The sequence below is a fragment of the Cololabis saira genome, chromosome 16 (genome assembly GCF_033807715.1).
Source record: "Cololabis saira isolate AMF1-May2022 chromosome 16, fColSai1.1, whole genome shotgun sequence".
Lineage (NCBI taxonomy): Eukaryota > Metazoa > Chordata > Actinopteri > Beloniformes > Belonidae > Cololabis > Cololabis saira.
Genome location: NC_084602.1, coordinates 19063821 through 19090450, shown reverse-complemented (window position 1 = coordinate 19090450; position 26630 = coordinate 19063821). Strand labels below are relative to the sequence as shown.

The 26630-nt window shown below is 41.2% G+C and overlaps 1 protein-coding gene across 1 annotated transcript in view; it reads right to left on the bottom strand.

The window, feature by feature from the left end:
- msrab (methionine sulfoxide reductase Ab) overlaps nucleotides 1-26630 on the bottom strand; it is a 44676-nt gene that overhangs the window by 14460 nt on the left and 3586 nt on the right. Inside the window, exons 2-4 of the mRNA XM_061743281.1 lie at nucleotides 17590-17658; nucleotides 17312-17431; nucleotides 10707-10811 (exon numbers count right to left, since the gene is read on the bottom strand). Of these exons, the coding sequence (XP_061599265.1) occupies nucleotides 10707-10811; nucleotides 17312-17431; nucleotides 17590-17658 (294 nt within the window). The remainder of the gene's footprint in view (nucleotides 1-10706; nucleotides 10812-17311; nucleotides 17432-17589; nucleotides 17659-26630) is intronic.

Below are 26630 nucleotides of genomic sequence, written 5' to 3'. Positions count from 1 at the left end.
ACTGACAGTACAGACGAGGCATCTCCCTGACATAGTGATCTGCATATCTTGTTCTCTTTAGATTAAATGTTACCTGACATCACAGAGTGTCACAACCTATCTACGACACTGCCTGTTCAAGCATAACGGCCATAAGTATTCATCTAGTCTTCATTCAAATCAGAGCAGACAAGCAGAGATCGCTTGCTCTCCAATACACACACACACACACACACACACACACACACACACACACACACACACACACACACACACACACACACACACACACGCACTAACTAATGTTGCTGCCTCTGAGAATTTGTTTCACTGAACATTTCCACAGCAATATTAAATGCTTGTGGAGTTCAAAGATGATTAGAAACCGTCATGGGGGGGAAATACTGTTGAAATGAAGGCATCCGTATTGTCTGTTTTTAAAAGCAAACATTATGCAGATGCTTGTAGAAAGGGACAGCTCAGAGGAATAATTCAGAGAGGAGCAGAAGTTTCAGGTTGGGTATTTCTCCGCAGTTGTTGGCTCACTGGTGCACGCCACAGCAGGGGAATCCATAACATTTTGCAATAAGTCCCAAACAAATGTTTCAAACATTCACAATTTCACAAGCGGCCCGTGCACAACGCGTCCAGGAAAACTTCAGGCCGTGAAAGCGGCTCAAGGGGATCCTTTTCTTCTAAAATGTATTTCAGTAAGAATTCATGTTCTGAACTTTTTTGTTACTTTTGGAGGCAGTCATGGTAAAACAAAAGCAGAACGGAACTAAGCTAAACAAGTTATCAAGCTTTTTCGAAAAGCAGCAAAATCCCCAACCAGCATATAAGTGCATTTTTGAAGATTGATTTTGAAAAAAACAAACAACCCCCCCCCCCCCCCCCCACATGTACCGTAATGTGTTTACATTATCTATATATATCTCTTTATCTTTCACACGTTTCCACTACAACAAGGTTGTCATTCAAACAGAATTAACATATTCTGTGCAGTCATGACTCCTCATTGCTAATTTCCTTTCTTCCATCTATAATATTATTTCATCGTCTGTCATTCAAAGCCATTTGTCTCCCTTATGCCACTGCATCCATCTCCAGCCTCATCCTCTGTCTCTCCATCCACATAGCTGGATGTCGGCCATCTTGCCCCCAGCGCTGTTGTTCAGTGACGAAGCTAACTCCATCAAAGGTCGCGAGTCACTCTGCCATTGGCTGTCCACCAGATCCTCCGCTCTTATTGGCCGGCTGGCAGGGGAATTGTAACATCGCCGCTCAACCGAGCTTCCACGCTGACCCGTGGATCTGACCACCCCGAACCCACCCACGCGCAGCTTTACATGCTTCTGCATGTGCAAGTTCATGCATGGCAATCCCGAAGCCCAACAGAGCCGTTTAACAACTTACATGTGAAGAAAAAAAGGAATTTCATCACAAAGAACTGGATGATGATAAGGAATATCAAAGGAAAAGGCGAGAGACAAACACTCTGATTGGTAGCAGCTTCTTCTAACATAATTAAGTTGACCCAGCATCAGAACTGGGGTTACGCCCTCATCAAAATATGAACACAATCTGAAATGTGGGCCAGGCTTTCAAGTACACTAACCCCAAATCCATCCCAGCAAGCACTCAGAAGTACAAGAGCAAGAAATACCACCCAAAAACCTCTGGTTCTCGCCTCCCCGCCTTTGCCGCCTCTGTCTTGCTCTCTCCATTTTTAACAGCTCCCTTCGTTATTTTCTCCATCCATCAAAGGCGGCAGTAATTATTAATGAGAGCCTCCCTGTTCTCTCTGCATTATGCATGAGAGCCTTGCCTCTGAAAGCAGAGGGTAATGGGGGTGGACGGAGGAGGAGGGGAAGGGGTCACACATGTGCACACAAATGCACACGCTGCCTTTAGGGGTCACTGACCTACACCCGCAAAGCTGAAAATATTAATTATTTGCCCCTCCCCAAAATGGGAAATCTTAATGTAGTCCCTTTAACACAAATTGAAGCCAAAGTCGCAGAAAACAGGAGGGTGGTGTGGGGTATCTTAAGTCTCTGAGGGAGTAGCTACTCTCTCAAAGAGACTTTCATGCACAAACCTGCGGACCTAAGTGTACACTCATCTATGCTGTGTTCAAACCCGCTGGGAATAACCGCAACTCTGTAAAATCTCTTCCCATGTTTCTCCTACTCAGAAAAAAATGTCTGCACTCAGCTTGTCCCTGTTGGCTGTTGGGGATAAAAGCCTGTCACCCCCCCCTTCTCCTACTTCCAGCTTTACCTTCCCTCCTTGCTTCTGTAATTTGCATTAATTCAAATTTCTTCTCTTGCTTTTGCCTTGTTGCCTGCTTACTTACAGTATTTCCTTTCAGATTTCATTCATTACTCTGCTCACCACATCTGCATATGCTGAATGTATGTGCACTTGTTGGACCGTGAGAGATTGCTCGGCTTGCATAAAGCATGCCCGGATTTTAAGTTGCAAGAAAAGAAAACGAAACATGAAACATTAAAAGCATAATCTGAATAAAATATTGCTGATGCCTATAAAGAAAAAGTAAGAAGGAAAAAGAGCAAAACTGTAGAAATCAATGTCTGGAAAAGAATTAGTGGTTTTGAATGAATGTTTTTGTGCTTGAACATGTTCATCCCCTCAGGTCCTGTATCTGGAGCTGGTAAACGGAGCCCAGCTTGTTCTCTTTGGCAGCTTTCTACACAACATCCATCCATTCATTAAAGAGTGTGAAAGGTGAAATTGACCTCTACTCTCCACTATGGTACTTTATGAGCAAAACTACAATGTTATGCGGTGATATGCAAAATGAATACATAAATCAATGAGTGAATAAATAAATGCTGTGACTTTTTTCATTGGCTTTGACCTTTAATTTCTTTGGAGACAGTTTAAATCATTTTCAGCAATTCCGATGATGATCCCTCAGAAAGAACTGCATCAAGATCAGCAACTTATATAAGTACAATAATCAAGGGATTACCGGTACTTTGGAAAGCCTTTGTCCAGCACTACGATACAGAGCAAAATTTAAAAAACGTAAGTAGAAAAAAAGTATCTTAAGACTACAATGTGGAAAAAAGAACCTTTGGGTTCACCTTGTCCGGAGGCAGCATCGTCTTCAGAGTTCACAGACATCTGGGATGGGGAGGAAACATCTGTTGTGGTCAAGAGGATCAGTATTCCAGATCTTTATGGAAAAATGGGCATTGTGAGGAGGGCCATGTAGGTTGCTAACAGCAAAACGTAGAACAGCCAGGTTTTTTTATAGTGTGGGGTTGGCACAATTGATGCGGAAAAATACAGAGAGAGCATCATATAGTGTCTTCAAGATGACATCTTCTCTGTGACCATGCATCTTTCCAACAAGCCAAAGATTACCCTGTTTTTGTAAATATAACAAAAGGCATAGCTTTGGAAGAAGAGGCCAAGGATAGAGAATGTGTGGAGGATTACGAAATTAAGAAGAAAACAAAACAGAAGAACAATGATCTTACATTGTCTGCACACTTTCAGATGCGTTTGAAGGAGTAAAAAATAAAACAACATGTAAAGCTGTTCCTTACTCCCAGAACCTTTTCCAGAGTTGAGAGAATAAACAACATCACAAAGGGGTTAAATCTTTAGTGTCCTAATTAATCTTTGAAAACTTTGATGAAATATAATGCTTAAAAGGGAAAAACACATCATATGTGTATATCTATATATATATATATCTCTCTCTCTCTCTCTCTCTCTCTATATATATATATATATATATATATATATATATATATATATATATATATATATATATATATATATATATATATATATATATATATATATATATATATATATATATATATATATATATATATATATATATATATAGAGAGAGAGAGAGAGATATATATATATATAGATATACACATATGATGTATATGTATGTATGATGTATATAGATGTACATACATCATATGTGTATATCTATATATATATATATATCTCTCTCTCTCTCTCTCTCTATATATATATATATATATATATATATATATATATATATATATATATATATATATATATATATATATATATATATATATATATATATATATATATACATATATATATATATATATATATATATATATATATATAGAGAGAGAGAGATATATATATATAGATATACACATATGATGTATATATATATATATATATATATATATATATAAGAAAAAACCCACTTAGAATATGTTGGCTCCCTACTGTCTGCTAACCCCCCCCCCCCCCCCAAAAAAAAAGTCCAAGTAAATATAATAGGATTACATTTTTCCCATAATGCAAGAAATGTTACGCTTACCCCACTTCTTTTTTTAAATATTCCACATCACAGGCTTTACTGATTTGGTGTAATATTTCTTTTTGTCTTCCTTAAATACCTTTGTATTTCAGAAGTACAGTTGACACTGGAATAGATGTAAAACAAAGGAAATCAAAATGAATAAAATGAAGCAAAGAGCAAAACAATATTAGGAGAAGAAAGAAGACTTTGAACAGTCAAACTACTGACAACGTCTGCAACTCGGAGATGTTCCTCCATAATTCTTAGGCTGAAAATAAAAAAGAAGAAACATCTGGAGTGAGTTCAGGAATATTGCCGTTGGCGGTGCCGTCCAGTCAGACTGAGGCAGTGACCACGAATGAACAATCTAACGCTGGCCAATAGCAGCAGTGATACAGATCCTGTTCTTACATCATGTTTTTCATCGTGGTAAAAAAAACAACCATTTCTTAGCATTTCATACGTTTCTAAGACTTTTATTGGTGAAGAAAAATGATTTATTCAAAGAGATATTACTTACAGTGTTGACCCTCCTTTTTGAAAACTGTATTTTACTCTGGCTTGCTGATAATCGATTACCGGGCCAGATTATGATTTATGGAGATCCATTCTTGCTGTACTAGCTCCCTGAGCTGACCAAGTTTATCCCAGCTTCACCAGCCAAGAGGTGGAGGTTACAGTCCAGTCCAGGATCTAACACAGAGCTGACCGTGCACACTCCTACAATTTAATCAGAACTGTTATGCATGCTTTAGACCTGTTTGGAGAAAATGCCAACTCCCCACAGAAAGGCCCCTGCTGGTATCTGAACCCGAGCCCTTCCTGAGCAATTACACCAGTGTGCTGCCTTCCCACTTCATCTTCATGCACTCCCAAGTAATATTAACTCAATCGGGTCTGGAACGAGCCTAAATCCTATCTTGAACCCGTGCCAGGATCAAGAGACAGTCATTTGGTGCTGATGGATTTGTATTTGTTTTATTATTTTAGGAAGAAAGTACACAAAAACATGCATAATGCCTGACAATTACAGTGTTCCCTCGTCTGTGTGATGGTACTCAGGCTTGTGCCGTGCCCCGCGGGCCCGTTACGACAGTGTGCGTGCCAGCAGAACTCTCTCCTCCTCTCCTATCTCAGCTGCTATTTTTGCCCTGTTCTTATGTAAGCTGCTCCTGACACGCTGGAGACAGAGGCAGAGTACGGAGTTGGGATGGTGAGAGCATCCCCAGCGGACACACACACACACACTCACTCACTCGCCTGCACATGCACACACGTGCTCATCCGCCGTGTACACATGCATACACATATACAAAGGGAAACAGATAGCGATGCACCCCTGGCTGTCAGATGGTGACACAACGCATACAGAAGCAATCTGAAATCAGAAATGCGTGTTCCCCTGCAAACACACTGTGACTGAGTAAGATGCATTATGCAGCAATTATCCATTGTCCAGTAGTGCCAGAGCATCTTGCACGGAGAACCTCTCATTGCTTTTTTACATCTGTAAACAGACAACAGTGGACAGGGTTCAGACCTAGCGCTGCAGACGTCGTCCAGAGAAAACGGCTCTGCTTTCTGTTTTACTTTCACTGTATTAGAGCAAAGCTCTCTTACATGATCACTTCATGGTTCTGGGCATGCTGTCAGAGCCCTGTGACTCTGGCCCTTAGCTGTTTATTTTTAACTCGGTCTAAATCCAACAAGTAGAGCTCGCCCTATTGTTGTACACAAATCAGTGCAGATGAGATCATGAGTTGGATCCCTCAGATTATACCACGGTCTACAGTATTCAGCTCGGCCGTTTCGGTAAATGATGCAAACATATTTTCATCAAAACCTCGAATTATTCACTCAACAAACACAGAGTGTTGGAATTTAATTACCATGTTATATAACAGGAATACATTTAAGAAGTGTTCAGTTGTTTACTGCTCCAAATTCAATAAACATAACACAATCATAACTTCCTCAATCTGAAGCGGGCAGTTTCCCTTCCTGGAGGGAAGTTGTTTGTAACATGTATGCAGATTTTGTATTCCTCGGCATCTCATTTTCCTGTAAAAATGTAAGATACAAGCTGCTGCCAGAACAAATGTTCGGGCCTGATGCTTTATCAAAGCTCAGGTTGAGATTACTTATTTTCTTTAGTTTATTTCCTTTTTATTCGTGATGACGTAACCATTTTACCTTTTAGTTTCCTTTTCCAGTGGATATTTATTGCCCTTTGATTTGATTTTCCAATTTACCTTCAATCCAGTCCTTATCTGCGAGTTTATTTCATATAAATAAGTGATGTAAAGTCCATTGAATATGACACAGACTTGATTTTCCAAAAACAACACTTCTTAAAAAGAAAGTAAGTTAGGAAATGCATCACCTAAATAAAAACGGACATGCAGTGTTCAACCCCCACGCTGCGCACACAATGTGCCGCAATCTCCATAAATTAAAGCCGTCAGCATGTTTGAGGTGCAATAACTGACACCTGGTAATGAGCATGGCATCATCAGCCAACCCCGTTAGAGGACGGGGTTCAGATTAGGCGTGTGGGGGTGGTGGAGGCCATAGGTCAGAGGTCAAGGTGCCTATCTTTCTTGGCGGGGAGGGGGGGGGTATTTTAAATGGCAGGGGCACCCCCAAACACAGAGGGAGGCTGTGACACAGGGGAATATAGGGGTACCCCAACAGGGAATTGGCGTGTGTCGCAGCCAGCTGGTGTAAAGATATTGCATAAAGGAATATTCATGTTCATTTCAGCTGTCAGAAACTAACTGCCAGCAGATGGAAGACAGCTTGATTTATGTCCATTTGGTGATCTGAACAAAAATAGCTTAAAAATTCTAAGCAACGACAACACAGCACAGACTACGTGCATGCTGTAATATGTTGTTTTCTTTTAAAGGAGAAATCAAAATCAGCTCTCAAATGAACAAAAATGTGTGGCATCACTCTGAAACTACTAGGGACTTTTATTTTTCTTCTTTAAATTGTGAGGCTCCACCGACACTCACCTAGATGGGTGCACGCACGTGCAGACGTTATGAAATGAGGCCAGCTGCGTCGGCCATTTTAGCGGTGCATTTGTGTTTTTTGTGTCTAGGATATGCCCGTGATGCCTGTTCACTGACGCAGCATCAGCAGCCCACACCATGAATACTGCATGGCCTCAAAAAATAGAGGGGGATGAAAGGCATGAGGGGAAGAGGAAGTAAAGTAGAAGAAAAGAGATGAGGAGGAAACAATAGGGATGGGAGAAAAGCCTCGGTTGTTAAGATGAAGGGCGGTGGGGGTGGGGTGGGGGGGGGTGGGGGGTGAGGAGCAGAAAAGAAAGTGACTAAGAGATAAAAGGGGAGTGAGTGCATGTGAGTGTGTTAGTGTGATGAACGGATGGCCTCAGGGAGCAGTCGACTCGGCGTGCTGCTCTGCGGATGTACTGACGGTCTCGGGGCCGTTTGCTCACTCGCTCGGCCCTCTGCTCCCCTCACTACAAAGAGGACAAGGGTGTGTGTGCGTGTATGTGTGTGTGAAGGGGGGGGGGGGGTTCAGGTGAAATCCATGATGCAGGGGAGTCTGGGAAAGAGAGGAAGCAATGATAGAAAAAGACTGAGAAATAGATGTGTCTGTTTGAATAGAGAATATAAAAAACAGTGACAGGGTGAGTGTGTGCAATAAGGAAAGATAAAGAGGTGCTCCGGGAGGGCGGCGGACTGAAGAAATGACCAAACAATTTAGGAAATGAGACCTAGGATTTAAGGGGGCACGGAAACCAGTGAGGAAAACAGGCCTACAAGCCCCATAACAATTTATTATTCCATTTGTGCTGTGGTGTGCACCCCTAAGCCAGCTCGTGTATAAAACTCAAAGAAAGCTGCAAAGCTATTTGCAGGAAACAATCTCACCTGCACGTGCATGAGGTCAACAATATGCTTCTGCCATTTTATCACATATTGACGACACAAACAAAAAGATCTTTGAAGCAGCAGGGTGTGAAATAAAATGATTCTTTTGGATGTTTGCAGGTTTTTGCACCAAAATGAAGTTTTAAATCCAGTTATCTTTTCAAACATAATGATAAAAAAGTGCTGTGGACCTCTGATGTGCAGAAGTCACTTTGTGGTTGAGCATTTTGCATGCGCTAATGTAAAGGTATGCTACTGAGGAGGTGTCTTAACGCAAATGTAAGAAACTTATGATATGGGAGCATGTTCAGTGGTGGGGGGTTTATGCAACATCCCAGGGAAGCCAGCAGATTGAGACTACTGTGACTGAATATGGAAAGAGGGCACACAGCAAAGGCTGCTGGGAGTTTCTGATTGGCTCTTAATGTTGCTATCCACGCCGGGATTGGCTGAGCTGACGCAGCCCGACATCACGTTGTCGGGACTAAACCCTTTTGAACTGAGGCAAAGCAGGGAGGCACAGATATCAAAACACATACACATACGCTCACACATACGTCCATGCACACATTCGGAGATGCACACTAATATACACGCATTAGAAGGAATCATTACAAGCCACTGAATATGGACCGGTGCATAGTTGCACATACATGCCAACAGAGTATCAAATAAACTTGAGCTCTGTGTTGATACAAGTCAGGAGAAAACAGAATCCCTAATGCTCCCGGGCTCGTCTCCATGTTCCATCTCCAGTGAATCTGCACGGTTAAAAAGGAAAAGAGTGAACTTCCTTAATTTCTCCATTCTCTTTTAAGCCCAACTCTAAGGTGGACAGAATAAATTGGAGCTTAAGCATGCGTGAAGGCACAGCCAGCGGGCCCCTTTCCACCCCTCCATGCTACATTTGTCAAATCAGAAGAATTTCTGCTACACGTGAAGCCCATATCTGAGGAGAGAGAAACTGCATTTATTCACATTTAAGTCACGCGAGCAGCACTCAGATTGAAGAAGCAACCCAGATTAAAGAAGCAACACTCCATTGAGTATTGTACAAGTGATAGTTATTTAAGTTGGTGATTATTTCAAAATATGTTGGCCGGTTTTAACTGTGACAAAAAAAAAATAATTAAAAAAAGAAGAGTGCATACACAGTAAGCTGCATGCCATTAATAAAACATGAAACGACACAAGGCGGTGAGTCAAGGGGAAATGTATGACTACTCTTTTGGCCTCAGTGCCTTCGCCCTGTGGTGTGTCAGCTCGACTCTGCTTGTGCCTTTGCCTGTAGTAAGGCGTGTCTACGCCCTCAGCTACGGTGAAGAGAGGATGCATCGCTGCTTCTTCTCTGTCAGACCTCCAAAGTCTCATCTTTTCCTAACTCCTCCCAAAAACAACTGATTGAACAGTTGGTCGCTAAAGCTAGAGTATGCATTTATGTGACCACTGGCGGGAGATGGAAAACATAGCTGATGTTTTGGTGTATTTAGGTCACACAGAATATGACGGAGCAGTCCTGAGAGTTACTGGATGACTAGGCTGCTGTAGTCAACGTCACTGAATGTTGCGCCTGCACTTGTTTTAAGGCTGAAGGTTGGGCCTATGAATCTTTGATTCGTCTGTTCCCAACTTGTCATGCCCCTCCCTACGTTCGAGTGAGCAGAGAACCACTTTGCCCGTCCTTTCCCACTCACACCTGCACATACACACACACACACACGCACACACACACACACACACACACACACACACATCTTCCATGTGTCCTCTTGATGCATTAACGTTCTTACATCACCACCTCCAGTGAGCACAGAAAACAAGAGAGCAACAGACTTCAAGAGATGGAGAGATGGGTTGCGGGGTGGGGGTGGGGGTGGGGTGCTCTTGCAAAAACTGTGTGTGCGTGCGTCCATGTGAGTGAGTGGCAAATATGCGGTTTGCTTTTTAGAGTATTGCAGGAGTATGCTTCATAAGCCAAACATTTCAATTCATTTGGTAACAATGTTACACCACTGTTTTGAAAATACATTCATCTCCTGTAATTGACAGCTTCAAGGGAATTTGGCGCAATAAAAATGGAAAATCAAGTGCCATAATAATAATAATGCGGCAGTCAAAACCCCATATGTGAAAAGAATGACAAAAAGGGGGGTTTCTATTGGATAAATGGCGTGCACATGCTCAGTGAGAAACTTTCACTATTGGTGCATGAATGTGCACCACACTGGTGCGTCCTTCCATGGATGGCTGGATCTCAGACACATTAACACTGTCTGGCGTTGACTTACACCCATGAGACCTCCCCCCACCACACACACACACACACACACACACACACACACACACACACACACACACACACACACACGGGCATCATCCTTCTGCTCTAATACACTTTTGTGCCCTATGGGACAAAAGTCTTGTTTGAGGGTGACTTTAGGGTGTGTGTGTGTGCGTGCGTGTCCGTGTGTGCGCGCTACTACCTTGTGTAGGATCGTGATTCTCCCAAAAGCGTTTGAACAGTTCCTCGATGCTGACGTCTTTCGGGGGGAAGACCACCCTCACCACCTCGGTGTGGCCTGTATGACCTGGGAGGAGGCGGGGGAAATCATAAACTTGCATTAGAAAGTATAAACAAAAAATAATTGATCTTATATCCTTCTTCATCTCACTTTAAATTCCTCGATTTCAAACACCGAGACATAATAACTGATTAACAAAAATCAAAATCAAAGCAACTGCGTGTTAAAAATTGCAAAGGATGGAAAAGGAGTAGCATGCCGAGTGTGTAGGCATCGTTGAGGACATGTGCCACAGGTAGAGAGCACTCAGACAGAATACATTATGAGTTACGTTATTGCTGGTGGCATCATGGAGGGAAGGGAATAACAGAAAGACAGGAAAAGGAGGCACAGTAAAGACCAATGCTTATGGAGGTTGCCTAAAAGCTCACTGACACTTGTTCTTGTCTGCAGCTGCCAGGACCCAAAGCTTCAGCAAGCTGCCTGCAGGCATTCTCAAACTAGAGCCTGCTTTAAATCTCACATGTACCATAAGGGAATCTATACATGCAAACCCATTTATAGCAGAAAAACTATACTACTATATATCATCACAAACATGTCTTTTCTGAATATATACTGTATGCAGGGCAGGTACCTTGAGACTGCATGGGTTAAAAGCATGCAAACGCTTGTGAACATGTATGGAGTAAACTACACAGCACTCCCACTCAGGCAGATGAACCAGGTGACCTGAAGATGCTAGAGGGATTTACAATATCATGCACCTTGTTTAAAAAACAATTTCTGACTTATTCCTGGATGACTGAAAATATTTGTAAAAAGGGACAGCCAATGAAGACTGCCGTATTGGTTTAATTAGGGACATGGTTGGGTAAACAATTCTATGCAGTTTCTGACCCAGAATATCTCTTCAGTATCCGTTAACTGTCACTCTCATGAGGTTAAAAAAAAACAAAAAACAAACTAATTCCGACCTCGTATACAGCCAGCCCTGGCTCTGTAAACTGTGGGAAGAGTGGGGGAAAGCCAGCTCCCCAAACACTTCTCCACTTGATCCCTGACAGGGGGAGGGGGAGCAGTTAGTTTCTCTTTGGAAATATACTTTCATGATGGGATGTATTTTCTCTGGGACCACTGGAAGGATGCCTTACTAGCTTGCCATGTTTTGTTTATGTTTTGTTCATCAGATGGGAGTTCATCCAACAATTGTGTAGCCTACCTTTAAATATTGATTAATGAACAATACAATAAAACTGTAACGCGATCTTTCACCGTTTAAGAAAAATCAAAGGACTCTTTAAAAAGCTTTTACCTAGTTCAAAGTAGCATACTTTTATGGGGCTTCAGCTGTCTGTCATGGATATCTGACTATAGATGGTGTATATTCGGCATCGATTTTCACATATATTGTACTAAAATAGCAATATCATAATGATAATCAGGTTTATTGGCCAAGTCAGGTCAAAATATGCACAATATGTGCATATTATTCTTTACCACAGACAGCCCCATGGCACTGCTTACATGTTGCTGTTCTCACAGACAGCAGAGAGATGCAGTGAAGTAGCAGAGAAGTCAACAAGAAAAGCAGAAAGCAGAAAATTCAATTGGATCAAAGTCCAATACCTGTTTGAAAAAAAAGGCCACTGTGTGCCATGACTCTCCAGACTGAGGACCAACAAGGATCAGCATCACTAAAGCTGTCTGCCTGAAGGGCCATTCAACAATGTGGCTGGCCTTCTAGCTGGTCACTACTTTTACATTCTGTTTGTCAATTTTGGTTTTTATTATTTCCAGTTGAAAACAGGAATGGACGATGCAGCACCGGCCACAAATTAAAATGCTGAAAATGAACTCCCCTAACTTCCCTAACAAGCGGCAGTCACAAGAGCAATTATTGTCATCTCTAGAGCTTTTACTTTTCTGTTAAGAGGTTTTGATGTTGATGCATGGGGTCCAAAGCTACAGCAGTGCTGAAGCACAGGGACCACATCATTGTCACTGGCTTCTGCTATTTTCTTATTCCAAATGCCAGAACTGGAAAAGCATTCAAAGGCACACTACATTTTCTTCCATTCCAGTGACATGCACACAGCAAAGAAATATTAATTGCAAACCCAACCTTCCACTCTGAGGGATCTTTGTCATAGTAAAAGAAAAAAAAACAACATGCAATGACCCTAAGGAAATCTAAAACACTCAGTAATGCAAGACTGACCCTCTCATCACTGATCACGACAAAATTCAGTAATTAAAGATTGTAATTCATTATAGTAGTGATATGAGACGCAGGAGTTTCCTAGTCATCGAGATGCTGGTTAACTCATTTTTAGTATGATAGTGAAAAAGTAAAATAATAGCAATAAAATGAAAAGCTGTTGGGAAAAGAAATAGAAAAAAGCTCACACAGACGAAGTGCTGTTTTGTGGTAGTTGCATAAGTTGTGGAGGGAAAGCCTGGACAGGTGTTACGTAGAGTTCTACATGCCTGCTGAGAAATCTCTCTCTCCCTGCAGGAACGTACACCGGGGGATGCAAGGAACATGGCATTAATCAAACCCAGCCTCAAACCCGTAATATCAAATTAATATTCTTAAAGAAACTCGTGTAAACACCATCTAAATATTCTTCTTAGAAGAGGGTTAATAACATCAGATTGTTGCTGTCCGTGAGCGTGGTCTCTATTGAGAAGGGGGAATTGCATCATTCTGCCTAGCTGTTACGTTACTTCAGCTTTCCATCTGTGGTGTTTTAACAGCCTGGGCCAGTTCAACACATGATTTGTTAAAGTGGGATCAGCGCGATCTGTCCGCTGAACTATAAAAGAGGTAAATGTATGAATTTAAGAAGGGAGTACGTATTTACATGATAGCCCAAACATAACATGTAAATAAATAATGCAGTCCTTCCATGCAGATGGGTGGAGTGGAGCTGTGTGGTTTGACAGCTCCCATGAAGAAGGAACTATATTGCATCTCATTTTGTACAAACTCATCACACACATTTAGCTAAGTCTCAATACTCCCCCAACCCCTACTTTTCAGCCCTGCCCCTAAAATTTGCGCGTTCCCGTGAGGGTAGTGGTGTCCCAATTCCTCTTTTCACCTAGGGGTAGTGGGGAAAATGAGGGTAGTGGCTATGAATCTGTCCATACAGATCGAGGGTTTTCAGATGCTCACTAGCTGAATTAGGGCCAGATAAATTTCCCAGAATGCTTTTCGTCGTCATTTGTGGACTGAATAAAAAAAAAAAAAACATGGCGGACATTTCTTATTTTTTAGTGAATAAAATCAATATTTTGAGATAGTTTCTGCATAAAAATGCATTTTGATTACATTTCTAGCGAGAAATATATATTTTACTTTCATAATATTCACTCAGTGAATGTACATAATCACTTGTTTGCCCGTTGTTGCGAAGTCTTTTTCAAACCTCGCCAGAATAAAGGCTGATTTATGGTTCCGCGTTACACCAACGCAGAGGCTACGGCGTAGGTTACGCGGCGACGCGCGCCGTACGCCGTACCCTACGCCGTACCCTACGCCGTAGGCTCTGTGTCGATTTAACGCGGACCCATAAATCAGCTTCCGAGCCGGCAGGCAGAAATCCAGAAATTTTCAGAGCAAATTTCTTAACAGGCGTAGCTACAACTGTTAGATTTCATCTATTAAACCAACATTTATCTTCCTAAATGATTTATTTCAGCCAGCGGTAATTCTCCACAGAGCTGCAGGTTTCTCCCCTGGACGACGGCGCAGGTTGACCCGGCGATCACGTCTGTACTCGGCCTGTGAGCTGCTGCTGCTGCTGCTCTGGACCGGCGGCTCTTATCATCGCCGAAAACATCAGATCAAATTTCTTAACAGGCGTTATTTGAATAAACTGAGCCCAGGTTGGGGATCTTAACGCTTACTTTTACGCCTGAAAAAATATTAAAACTTAATAAAGTGCCATATTAACAGCACTACAGCTGAAATTAAAACAGCTTTTGGCTCTCAGCTTCCTGATTTTAGGGGTGTTGCTGAAAGTAGGAGTAGTGGGAGTATTGGGACAGGCCCCTGGGAAGATTTCAAGTGCCCTAAAATCTGTGGCTTCTTTTTTAGGGGTAGTGGTAGTGAGGGAGGGCTAGTGGAAGAAAGTAGGGGGTGTATTGGGATTGGCCCTAAGACTTCAGGAAAATTCAGTCCATTTTTGTAAAAGGTTATCTCTGCTTTAACCTCACACAACACTTTACGGCTAAACCACAAACGTTTATGGCCTCAGCTCCCCGATTATGTACTATAGAAAACCTCACATCATGGGCTGGGCATGCGATGTAAATTAGATTATATAAAATATGCTGAACCTGAAGTTCTCTCTCAGCTATGTTTGCATCTGTCTCAAGAAAAATGTGACTGCGCCTCCACTTCTCCCGTTTCTGCCCGTCAGACCATCCACCTATCTGCCTGTCCAACTATTCTTCCTCTTCTCTTCTGACAGTTCAATCAACCTCCTCTGTCTGTCTGTCCATCTGTCTGCCCTGCCTTGCCTGTGTTGACAGCTCCTTGGTCTCATGCCGTCGCAGTGTTTTTCTCCGTCATGGCCACTGGAGCGACGCCTGCACCCTCTCAGCCGATGGACAGGTAACCATTCTTTTCTCACACTTTTTCCTTCTCATATTTTATTTCCCCCACAAAAGTTTATCTGACCTATTCCCTGACTTGCCGCAGCACCCAGTCCATCTTTTTCAGTCATCTGTCTCCATCTCTGTCATCCTCCCCAGCTGACCAGCTTGTTGCTGGGGAGCTGATGGAAACAGGGACTGAGAGGCTACTGGCAGAAATCATGTGAATCCCTCGGTTCAGAAAATCTGCCAGCTGATCCCCGAACATCTTTCCCCCTCCTCTGCTCGTTCCCCATGCTGTGTCTGCATCTCGACTCCAATGATGTGCCCCGAGAAACGGAGAAGCCCCAAACTAACAGCTCATGACTCCTACAACACAAGAGAGGAACACGCAGCCAACATCTTCATTTAAATTATACATCAACTCCCTACGAAAATCTATTTGATTGCTGTGATGAATAAAATGGAAAGAGACGAGTAGGCAAACATTTTCAACATCTTAGATCGCAAGCACACAGAATCTGCACTTGTGTTTCTTGCATCACGTTCGCCAAATTACATTCTCTGGGAAAGAAGCCCATTTACGGAGCTTCGTACACATTAACTTCTTGGTTAAAATGCTGCAGTACAGCGCAATAGAGCCCAATCCTTACAAGTAGGTCATGGGGGGGAGGTGGGGGGTGCAGCCCATCTGGAGCGGTGCATTCTGAGTAGTTTACTGCAGATGAAGGAAAGAAGCAAGAGTCTGAAAGATCTGTACATGTAACAAACATTCTATGTATCTCTTTATCTTTTTTCATTTGATGTGTCTTGAAGCTTCGCCTGGTGCATGTGCCAACCCACTTCCCTTCATCATAGGAAGGTGGCATGAGTTGTTTATACATTATGATTTAATGACAAGAAAACCTATGTGGACCCTTCTTAATTTACTGGTTTATTGCATTTCTGTGCTATAAAATATTATCTGATCTTTTTCTAAGTCACAATAAAAGGCAAGCAGAATGTGCTTGAACTGAAAGCACACAGTGTCTACATAAAACAGATGGATAAATTATGCTAGCATGAGTTATATTTTATTAACCTATTTTATTTAGATTTCTCCATTATTGCACTGTTGTGGTGCCACTGAAAATGAAATTTCGTACAAGTCCCCTTCTTTTTTATTCGACACACTTATCAAACATTCACAAGTTGTGCTTTAGGTTCTGGATCAGATCTACACAGTGTTCAGGAGGAAATTTGTAGCATTCCTCTTTACTGGGCTGCTTCAGCTCAAACATCTTTAGGGTGTCTGGCATGTATTAAGGTCTGGGATCTGACTGGGTCACTTTAAAAAGGTGTTCTGTGGTGAATTTAATTCAAAGCCTGGGTTCACAGTCCTGCTGCATCGCCCACGTTTTGGTGGACAGCCACCCTGAAAAGTGGCCCAGGCTCTAAGGTAATGAAGCATGCACAGTGCTGAGTCTGCATCACAAATAATTCAACTGTTTCTCCATTTATAGTCAATGTATTTTACTGTGTACTTATGGATGCTGAAACAGTTTGAAAGGGCTCTATATCCAGCCTGATGACGATGACAACTATTCTTGATTGTATGCCCACAGAAATCTCATTCTTCCAAGTCATGGCAGATGCTGCTTATGAACAGCACACTTAACATGTCTAAATGTGTTTGATGCATCAAAGCTGCTCTAAACTGCACTTCCAAAATAATTTCACTAATCAAATTCCAGGTGTGTAAATGTCTGACTCATATTAGATTTTGTTTTGAAAATGTTTAAGGATTAGGAATAACACTGACAATTATACACATTCTGTTTGTCTATGTCTGTGACCTGGATGAAGATAAGATCATGTTTTATAGTGAATCAATGCAAGAAACCATTCCGTTTCAAAAGATTCACATGTTTTTTGTGCCACGTGGGATGTTTAAGTACATGACAGTATGCGAAGAGCAGTACCTGAACAGACCTCATGGTAGGTGGGGTTGGGTGTGAAGCCACCGGCGTAGCCCACCTGTGTGGAGTAAACTCCTGGAAGCCGCCAGAAAAGTTTCTCAGCTCCCCAGAAGCAGCCCATTCCTTCAAATATGCACACAATCAAATGCAGAATTGGGGCTTCTGTGTTTACATACATTCTTCTGATGAACAAACGTTTCAAAACGTGTTACAAAAGCATAAACTGGGAAGATCCCATATTTGGTTGATTCTGATCTTGAAGTGTGATCGTGCCATCTCACCAAACATGATGCTCTCCATGCCTTCTGGGAAAGGCTCCACAGTGAGGTTCCCATTAACCGCATGCTTGTCTGTGGAGGATAACAGTGAGAAAATATTTTATCAAATCACAACATTGTGATGCAATAGTGCAAATTACAGCATATGATTAAAGAGGCCGATTATCAGCTTCACAGGTCCTCACTTCATTACAGGCTGAACCTGAGCAGCAGATCAGAGCCAAAGGCCTCTGTGCAGGAAGTCTTTAAAGGATTACACAGCTTTGACCACTAGTCTGAATCTCCATACTGTCCTCTCCTTAATGCGCACAATTAAAAACACTACAGTTACACTACAGAGTTAAAAATGCTAGTTATTTTTGGACATCTGTTACTCCAGCGTAAGGTAAATGCATTTCATGTTCAGTTTGCCACCATAGGAAATCCAGGCAGATAACATCTGATGACACCTCCAGACGAGGGACTGCATAACCTCGTATACACGGGATAGCCTTGCAAATAGATTAGATGCAGTGCCATCCTAATGTTCATCATGTTGAAAATATCTATAAATAAAACAAACTAGAGCTGAGCTGTGGTACTCCCGACCAACTGTGCTCTGTGGTGTTAGTGTGCTAAAAAGGACGAATGTGTGTGTGTGTGTGTGTGCGTGTGTGTGTGGGGCCCACAGATGTGTCAGGAGGATTATGGTTTAAGAAGACTGAGGTGACTTAGCGTGCAAATCTCCACTAAGAAAGGCTGGTTTGTACTGCAACTCCTAATATTAGTCTGCAGATAAACAGGGCACAGGGTACGCCAAGAGCTTAGCATATACCAATAATGGATGCTTGCCTTAAGTTCAGTGAGTAATGGCTTTCTGGCAGTGGGGAGATGTTATGTGTGATACCGCCCGCTATACCAGCAAACCCTTAATCTGATACAGACATAATAGTTCAATTCCTAGATAGACCTGAAATGATCCTTAACTGTAACGAAAGACGAAAGACGAGCAGCGACCTGCAGTTTACTTCTGACTAGATGAGATAAACATTCAGGTCGAACAGATGTACTGAAAACAAATTGTTTGGCCATGCACGAACCCTTAACATAAAGATTTTGAAGAAGAAAAGGAAAAGCATGACAACATTTGAGATGATAATATCAAATCTTGGTGTATAAGGGCACTTTTTGATATTTGACAAAACTGTTTTGTTTTTTTTTGTACAGTAACAGATTGCAGAAGCATAAAGGACCAAAATGTCACTGAGGCCTGGCTGCCTCAGGCAGTCGCTTCCTGCCCTCCTGTTGTGTGACAGTTCTGTCTTTTAGCAGCAGGTTGTTTGGCACTGCCAGGTCATGTTCACGGGCACAGTCAGCTGCAATCAAAGTATATCCATGTCAGTGACTGTGCTTGCTGCATTTTTCCTCAGTCCAGTAAGGAGGACTAAAGGTGGGCAGACGATGTCTTCATCTTTTGTATACCGTCTCTATGATTTGCTTACCCTCACCCTCTTAACTCTGTTTCTGGCCAAAGTGATAAAAGGAAGGAGGAAAAGAAGCAGGAGGAGTAGAGATTAGTGATGCACCGATTGTTCGGTAACCGAAATTGTTCGGCCGAAAATGGCAAAAAAACACTTTCGGTGTTCGGTGGAATAAGTGGGGAAAAAAATTAATAACGGCGTTGTAATATAAGGAAATAGACTGGCCGCTCCGTCCCGTAACGTTGCGCACTACAAAAATCGTTGGCCAACCAAAAACTAACTCCATAAGAATTTTACCTAACATTTACCAGGAGGTGGAACAAAAACAACATAATGCTGGGAAATTAAAAAATCTTCATTTTTTTATGTTCAATAAATATTTTCTACCTTGTAATTTTGTAAAAGATTTTTTTCTTTGAAAAGCATGCCTAAATTAAATGTATTTGATTTATGCAATGGTGAAAAAATTGGCAAAATAAATGAAAAACTGCTGAAGAACCATGTTCGGTATTGTTCGGTATTCGGCCAAGTGTTTATTATTATTTTCGGTTTCGGTTTCGGCCACAAATTTTCATTTTGGTGCATCACTAGTAGAGATCAGCCTGCCACAACAATGAAAGGAGTAAATAGCCAGTGAGAAGCAACAGATGAGGGTACTTGGGAGGTAGTGAAGGATTCTTTTGGCTTTTAGACTGCCCCGCTTTTCAGTGCTAAAACAAAAGAAAAACACACCATTAAAAAAAAACACAAAAAACATAAAGGAGAAGTGAAACTAAAGTTGGCCAAGACGTGTCAACATAGCTTTCTCCAAAGAAGTCCAGTCTCCTTGTCCCAGCTCCATCTCACTTCACATTCTCTTTCTCACACCACCTTCCCATCATCCATCACTCTTTTTTCTTGGCAGCATGTGCACGACTGTATGCGTGCGCACAAGAACACCGTCAGCTACACAATCATTTGTACATCGACCCCTGCGGTCGGCATTTCTCCCATGGAGCATCTGGCAGAGGTCCAGAGAGTGCCAGACTAGCTCTGCCACTGTGGCCGGTCCAGAAACCCCTCCCTTCCCATCACCGGACGAGCACCCACGCTCCATTCTGCCAGAACTACCCCGTCTAACAACGGCACAGAGAAAAGAACTGGCTGAATACCCTCACAGCGCTGCCTAACTTCGCCAGCGAAACAAAGAATACAGGATGACTAAAAAAAAAGAAGCAGGGAGGATGACTGACTGTGATTATAAAAAAGGAAACGGGCTGAATATGGGGAAGGATTCATGGAAGGATTGCTTTTTTCCAACTTGGAAGAGATGTGGGCATAATTTCTTTTTGTGCAGCTTTGGTTTAAAAGGATATCTGGAAAGCACACTTCACTATATACAGCACACCAGGACTGAAGCAGAACTCTTTGGTTACTATTTGATGTTTAGCATAGCAGCTGTTCCTAGCTGGACCAGAACCAAAACATCGGACCGGACAGACTACCATTTTATTTGAAACAAGTGGATAATAACACGCAGTGTGAATAATTTTTCATATTTTTGTGAGTTTTTTCTTTTTTGTTTAAAAAGTCGTTGTTAACCTTCAGTTCCTCTGTGGTCTTTAGTTTCTCACCCATAAAACTGAAGTCCAAATGCTGCTCCCTCCTCGCACAGAGACATGGGAGAGATACTATCCCTGGATGCCAGAACTCGTGATGGAAGGTTGATTTCCAGGCTGCTCTGTTTATTTCCTTCCCAAAAATAAAAAAATAAAAAAAATCCTCTCTTTTCCTCTTTCTTACCCTCCCTCCCTCTTGCTATTCCTCTCTCTAGCTTTACACAGTTTGGCTGGGAGTCAGGCACGAGTCATCGGAGGAGGCTGATGCTTTATGTGGGTGCCAACTATCCTCTGCTGAACGAGGGGATGGGTAGGGGCGACAAAGAGTGGGGCAAAGAATGGGGGGAGAGAAAAGAGGCAAGACTGTGGGGGAGTTAATCCAATTTAAGAAGAGGTAAGCAAAGAAAACTGCCACTGTGGCCTTGAAATGGTCAACTTACCTCTAGTGGCACATAAAAAACATTTTAAGTTGTCAATATCCAGGCTGGGAAAAGCCATGCATACTTAAAGAGCACCACATTCAAGTCAATCATTCATTCTATGCATTTAATTTTGTTAGCAAAGGAAATATTTGCCACAGAGAACACAATCCACTATGGCATCAGGGCCATTACGTCCTAACAGCGCCCTGTTCAGAGAAGTGCAAGCTGATTTGGGAAGAGAAGAAGGGGCTGCATCTAACTGGCGCGCAAAACTAAATCAATGAATCTTGGTTTTAATCTTACAGTGAAATGCTGCAGTTAAAAATACTTTGGCACACAATCCCTCTGCACATAAATCAGAACAAATTGACTCCATTTCTACAGAGACCTTGGGTCTATGCAAGCACTGGACAAGATATAAACATATAAAGATATAAACAAAACATATCTCCCTTACCTGTGCACATTTTACTTTTTACACTTATGACTGCCTGCTGTCAAGGATGCAATAAATCAGATGGGCGCTACTACCTGCAGCAATGTCCTCCCCCTCAAACCTTCAAATATAACTGAAACAAAAGCAGTTTTAAAAGGAGAAAATGGATGGTATATAGATGCAATTGGTGGAGGATGACAGAGCCAAATGTGTGGAACTAAGGCTACATCCACGCTACTCTGTGTTTGTGCCAAAACAGCATTTCAAAACAAACCCGATCCACATTCACATTATACCATTATACCACTGTAAACTCGTTATCACACAGTCATCCATGCTCAGCAACAACAGGCTAAAAATGGAAATCACCTTTGCAGGAAATCTTTCGTATAATAGCTCATAATGGCTTTCCTCCTTCACACATACTGCATGTAGTTGCAGTATTAGTGTATGTGTACTCTTATTAAATACAGACACACGGGCTATACAACAGCTGATACCGAGGACAACAACACCTTCACTACCAGAAGCTGATGGTAACCATGGCAGGTTTCCCACTTCTTTATGAAGCTTGCCTATCCCGACAGGGAGCTGAGAAATGAGGCTTGAAGGAAGTTGGAGGAGGTTGAAAGCAGCACTTGTGTTTGTTAGGGTAATCTGGTAAAAATTGTTGTTTATATTTATCCCTTACAACAAAATAGGAAAGTTGATGTGACTGTGAACTGAAATTTCGAGTGTATACGCCTCTACTCAACAAAACAGGGGAAGGTATGCTTCAGCGCACAAAATTATTCACGGTACAGTAGACACGGCCTCATCCTTTGGTTATGGTCACATGATACAGGCATGGAAAATCAGGGAAAAAATACACGACAATACAACAACGTCATTTTGTCCAAAGTCATCTTTCCATTAAAGAAAGAAAAGCCTAAATCGGTCACTGCAATGATATAATTAATAATAATAATAATAATAATAATAATAATAATAATAATAATAATAATAATAATAATAATAATAATAATAATAATAATAATAATAATAATTTATTGACGCTATATAACACTAGTTAACATATTTTACTCCTGAAAGTATTGATGGTCTTCAGAGTTCCTTGTACCCTGCACAGATTCAGAACACCCCTGGTCAGACGTGGTAAAAGTAGCCTCAGAACATAACTGAGTCTCCTCCATGTCTCACATGAAGTACAATATTTGTTTGTTTTTTTAAACTTGTATCTCTGAACATAGAACTGATGTGACTTGCGTAAAAACCTCCACTTTTGTCTCATCTGTATCAAAGACATTGTCCAAGAGGTCTTGTGTTCGTCTTCCACCGACTCTAGAGATAGATGGTGTGAAGACATCAATGTATCTTGACCTTGAAGTTCACCTTGGCTCTAAGTTATCCTGGACTCTTTCGTCACCATCTGCATTATCCGGCCTTTTCTAGGGAGGTTGACTACACTCTGTGGTCCATAAACTTCTGAATAAAATTTGTACTGTAGTCAGTGCCATCAGGCTGCTTAGAGGTGATATTATAGTCTTTAACTTCATCATGATTGCCAATAATTTTCTTACAGATCTCCTTAGACATCTTTCTCCTCTGCTTTCTCTCGCAGATAGACTGACTACAAGAGTGAAGACACCAGTTACAGAACACACTTTACTTTAACATGTCACTATGGCAAAGGTACCAGCTAATTTGTCCAGACCAGTTTAATTAGTTTGTTTTGTTTTTTTAATAAGTCTGTTGAACCAAAATTCAAAAGTCATGTCTGATTTTCAATAGTCAGTTGTCAGTATTTTTTAATTATCATTACTTTGGGCAGTTTCAGTTGTTTTAGTGACCATTGTGGGTTCTTTATCTCTTTAGCCTCAAAAGACCCCGTCCATTTTTATTTATTTTTTGTTTTGGGCTTACGTTAATAAATTAAGTATTATGATATAGACATCAAAATATGTGAAGTCCACATATATGTACACCAGGTCTTAGGAAGTTAATAGAAAGGTCTTGGACACAGCACTGCTGGGCTGAAAAAAGTCCTACTCCACAACTAGAGGCAACATGTTCTTTGCTGTGGAACAATCGTTTTTTTGCTCCAAACCAAGTAAAAGGACCTGGAAGCATCTCAACGGCTGCAATATCAACATAATAATAATAATAATAATAATAATAATAATAATAATAATAATAATAATAATAATAATAATAATAATAATAATAATAATAATAATAATAATAATAATAAGTGCTACAATTCCTCAGATGCTATGAAAACGTGCTTCAGTGCCTTCTTTCTCATTTCCCTTAAGATGCACTGATTCCTTCTTTACAAAAGGAGTTACTAATTTCCCACAATTCCTTGCAACTGCAATACTACAGGTACCACACTGTCGGTATAATGTTAGATCTATGGGCGAAAATATTATTGAGTGTTGGGGAGAAGCAGGACAACAAACAAACAATTCTGTTAAGAGCAGTGGCAGCAGTGTTATCCTTATCGCTGTGTCCTTGTCTCTTGTACTGTTATTTGAAGTCTCAGACTTTCTTACTGATACTGATATACGTTTTGTTTTTCTTAAGCAGCAGATGGCTATTTCTTTTTCTTTTTCAGTCAAACTGCAAACATGCAGAATGTACATTCAATTATAAAAGCTTGGTATGGTTATGGAATTTGTATAAACAAAATGAAAGAAAAACATCCATATAATTAGCAGATGTAATAGAATATGATAAAATGGAAATTAAGAAGAAGAAAAAAGAACATGCTTTCAGCCTGACTAGGACGGGTTAATCAACAAAGTGGCAAAATTATGTTGGATGAGAGTTTTTGATTTGATAAAAGGTTTAAGTCCTCTGAATATGTGCTTACATTTACAAAGACAATTTGTTTCATAAGTACCTTTTGATATAAAAAAAAGAATTATGTAATCTTAATGAAAGGCAAGTTATGATGATTTCATGTGTATGCACCATCAAACTACTATGAAGAATCAAGGGGTATGGGTTCAATATTTCAAGGTTTTCTACTGAACCCCTTTATGATTCCTGCCTATGTTGAGACTCGATTAAAATATTAACCACGATAAAGAATTCTGTCTTTCAAGAGGAACGGATGACCAACGTTTTAGCCACATGATGATTAATTTAGCGTAGTCGGGACTTAAGAATTATATATCTAGCAGAACTGTGGACCCAATAAGTCCACTCTTCTTTATATAAATAGACCAACAGAGATTCACATACCGTATATTGACAGGAGGGTGAGTGACATACACAAAACGATTGATTCAATTTTCTGACCATTAGTGTACATATTATATTTCAGTTGCAACCCTGATAAGAAGGAATTGTTGTTAACAGGCTTTTCCACTAGTATTGACTGAATAAAATAATAATTTATGAACAAAAAAGTGGTTATCCATTATGGATTTTTTTCATGTTCAGTGTTGAATATTTAAAGAGGAACAGGGCCTGGAGCCACGTTAAAAAGCTGACATCATCTTATTTTCTGTATATTCTCCGCTAGAAAAATACAACCCCTAAAAAAATGAATTTGTGATAACAGATAGATTACAAAGATGTTGAACTGAATTGAGTTCTTAACTGAAATGAGTTATTATGTTTCTTACATCTGCTCTGCACTCTTACTGCAGCCAAATGTGTTAAAAGAAATGTTCAAAATAATCTTACATATCGTTTAAAATCATCTGCAATAACTAGGCTTTCTTCACCATTTGTCTGAATTCTCCTGTTGTGAAATTATCTCAAAATGTTAAATAATCAGCTTAAGGTAGTAACTGCTCTCATACTGTACTAGAACAAACGGGGCAGATTATCTTCAATGCGCTCTTGGTAGTAAATCTTCAGTACATTGCATCAACACCGCCCCCCAGTACATTCAGACTCTCAACAATCTTCTAACTAATTTAAGAATTGTTCTTCTTCACATCGCTCCTTGATCTCACCGATTTCCATCACACTCAAGGAGACGTGTTCAGGACCAGACCATGATATTCTTGGCTCCTGGAGCGTAACTAGGGTCTCGAAATCATTTTGACTAAAAGTGTGGCACAGAAACAAGACAGACTCGCACAGAAAAAGCAATCTTCACTTTCAGGTTATGTTCCCACCCTGAGATACCAGTTGTAATCAGTGAGCCACAGCAGTGCCCATGAGCAAATCCCTCTCATTTATTTATCTCATGTTTATATACATAATTTGCATGCGTTCTTACTTCCGAAGCCCACTTTTTCCTTCCCCTCTAAACTCTCTCCAAAGCTAAAAATGCAAGGGCATCTGTAGATAACAGGAGGTTAAAAAAAAAATAAAATAAAAAAATAAAGAGAAAATGGTATCAAAAATATATCTTCGCCATGCACCTGCTTTCAGGAATTACAGTGAAACATGTACCAGAGATTGATTTTGGTCAGCTGACCTCCACCAACCTGTTTAGAAGAATTATTGGCACTCCATCCTACCCTGACTCAAAATAATAGCTACTGTGCCCCTACCATGTAGCAATCTGCTACTGGATCATTCTCGCCAAGGTCACAGAGTAAATCACACACACTCGAGTCGAGGAAGAGCACAGGACAACAGGATGTGTGAACAAGACAAGCAACGTGGAGCGTCTTTAAAGGGTCTGATGAAGGCTACAGGCCGCTTTGAAAATTAGCAATTTTCACAGAGAGGGAAACACACACACACACACACGGGCAGGACTGCATAGGGCATATGTGGAGACAGTTCTTGCAATCCTTAAATTACTCATGCTTACAGGCCCACACCGACAAACACCATACCCGATCTAAACCGCCCCCCCACCCCCTCCCATGGTGAAAGGGGAGGAACAGATTTCTGCCATGCCGAGTCTCCGAGCTGCTCTGACAGACGGAGAAGGAACTTACGACGGGGCGGAGCTTTCATGCGCATAATGCCCAGATGGGCCCCTGGTCGCTGCGGCACCGCTTCTTCCTATGCACTCACACTCTTCTCCCACAATGCACTTTGAGGATGCTACTGCTTGAGTGCGGGGATGAGTACAACTACCAGGTTCATATCGCACCACGCTTATCATTTGTGACATAACAGTCAAACTAAAGGATGTGAGAGGTGCATGTTT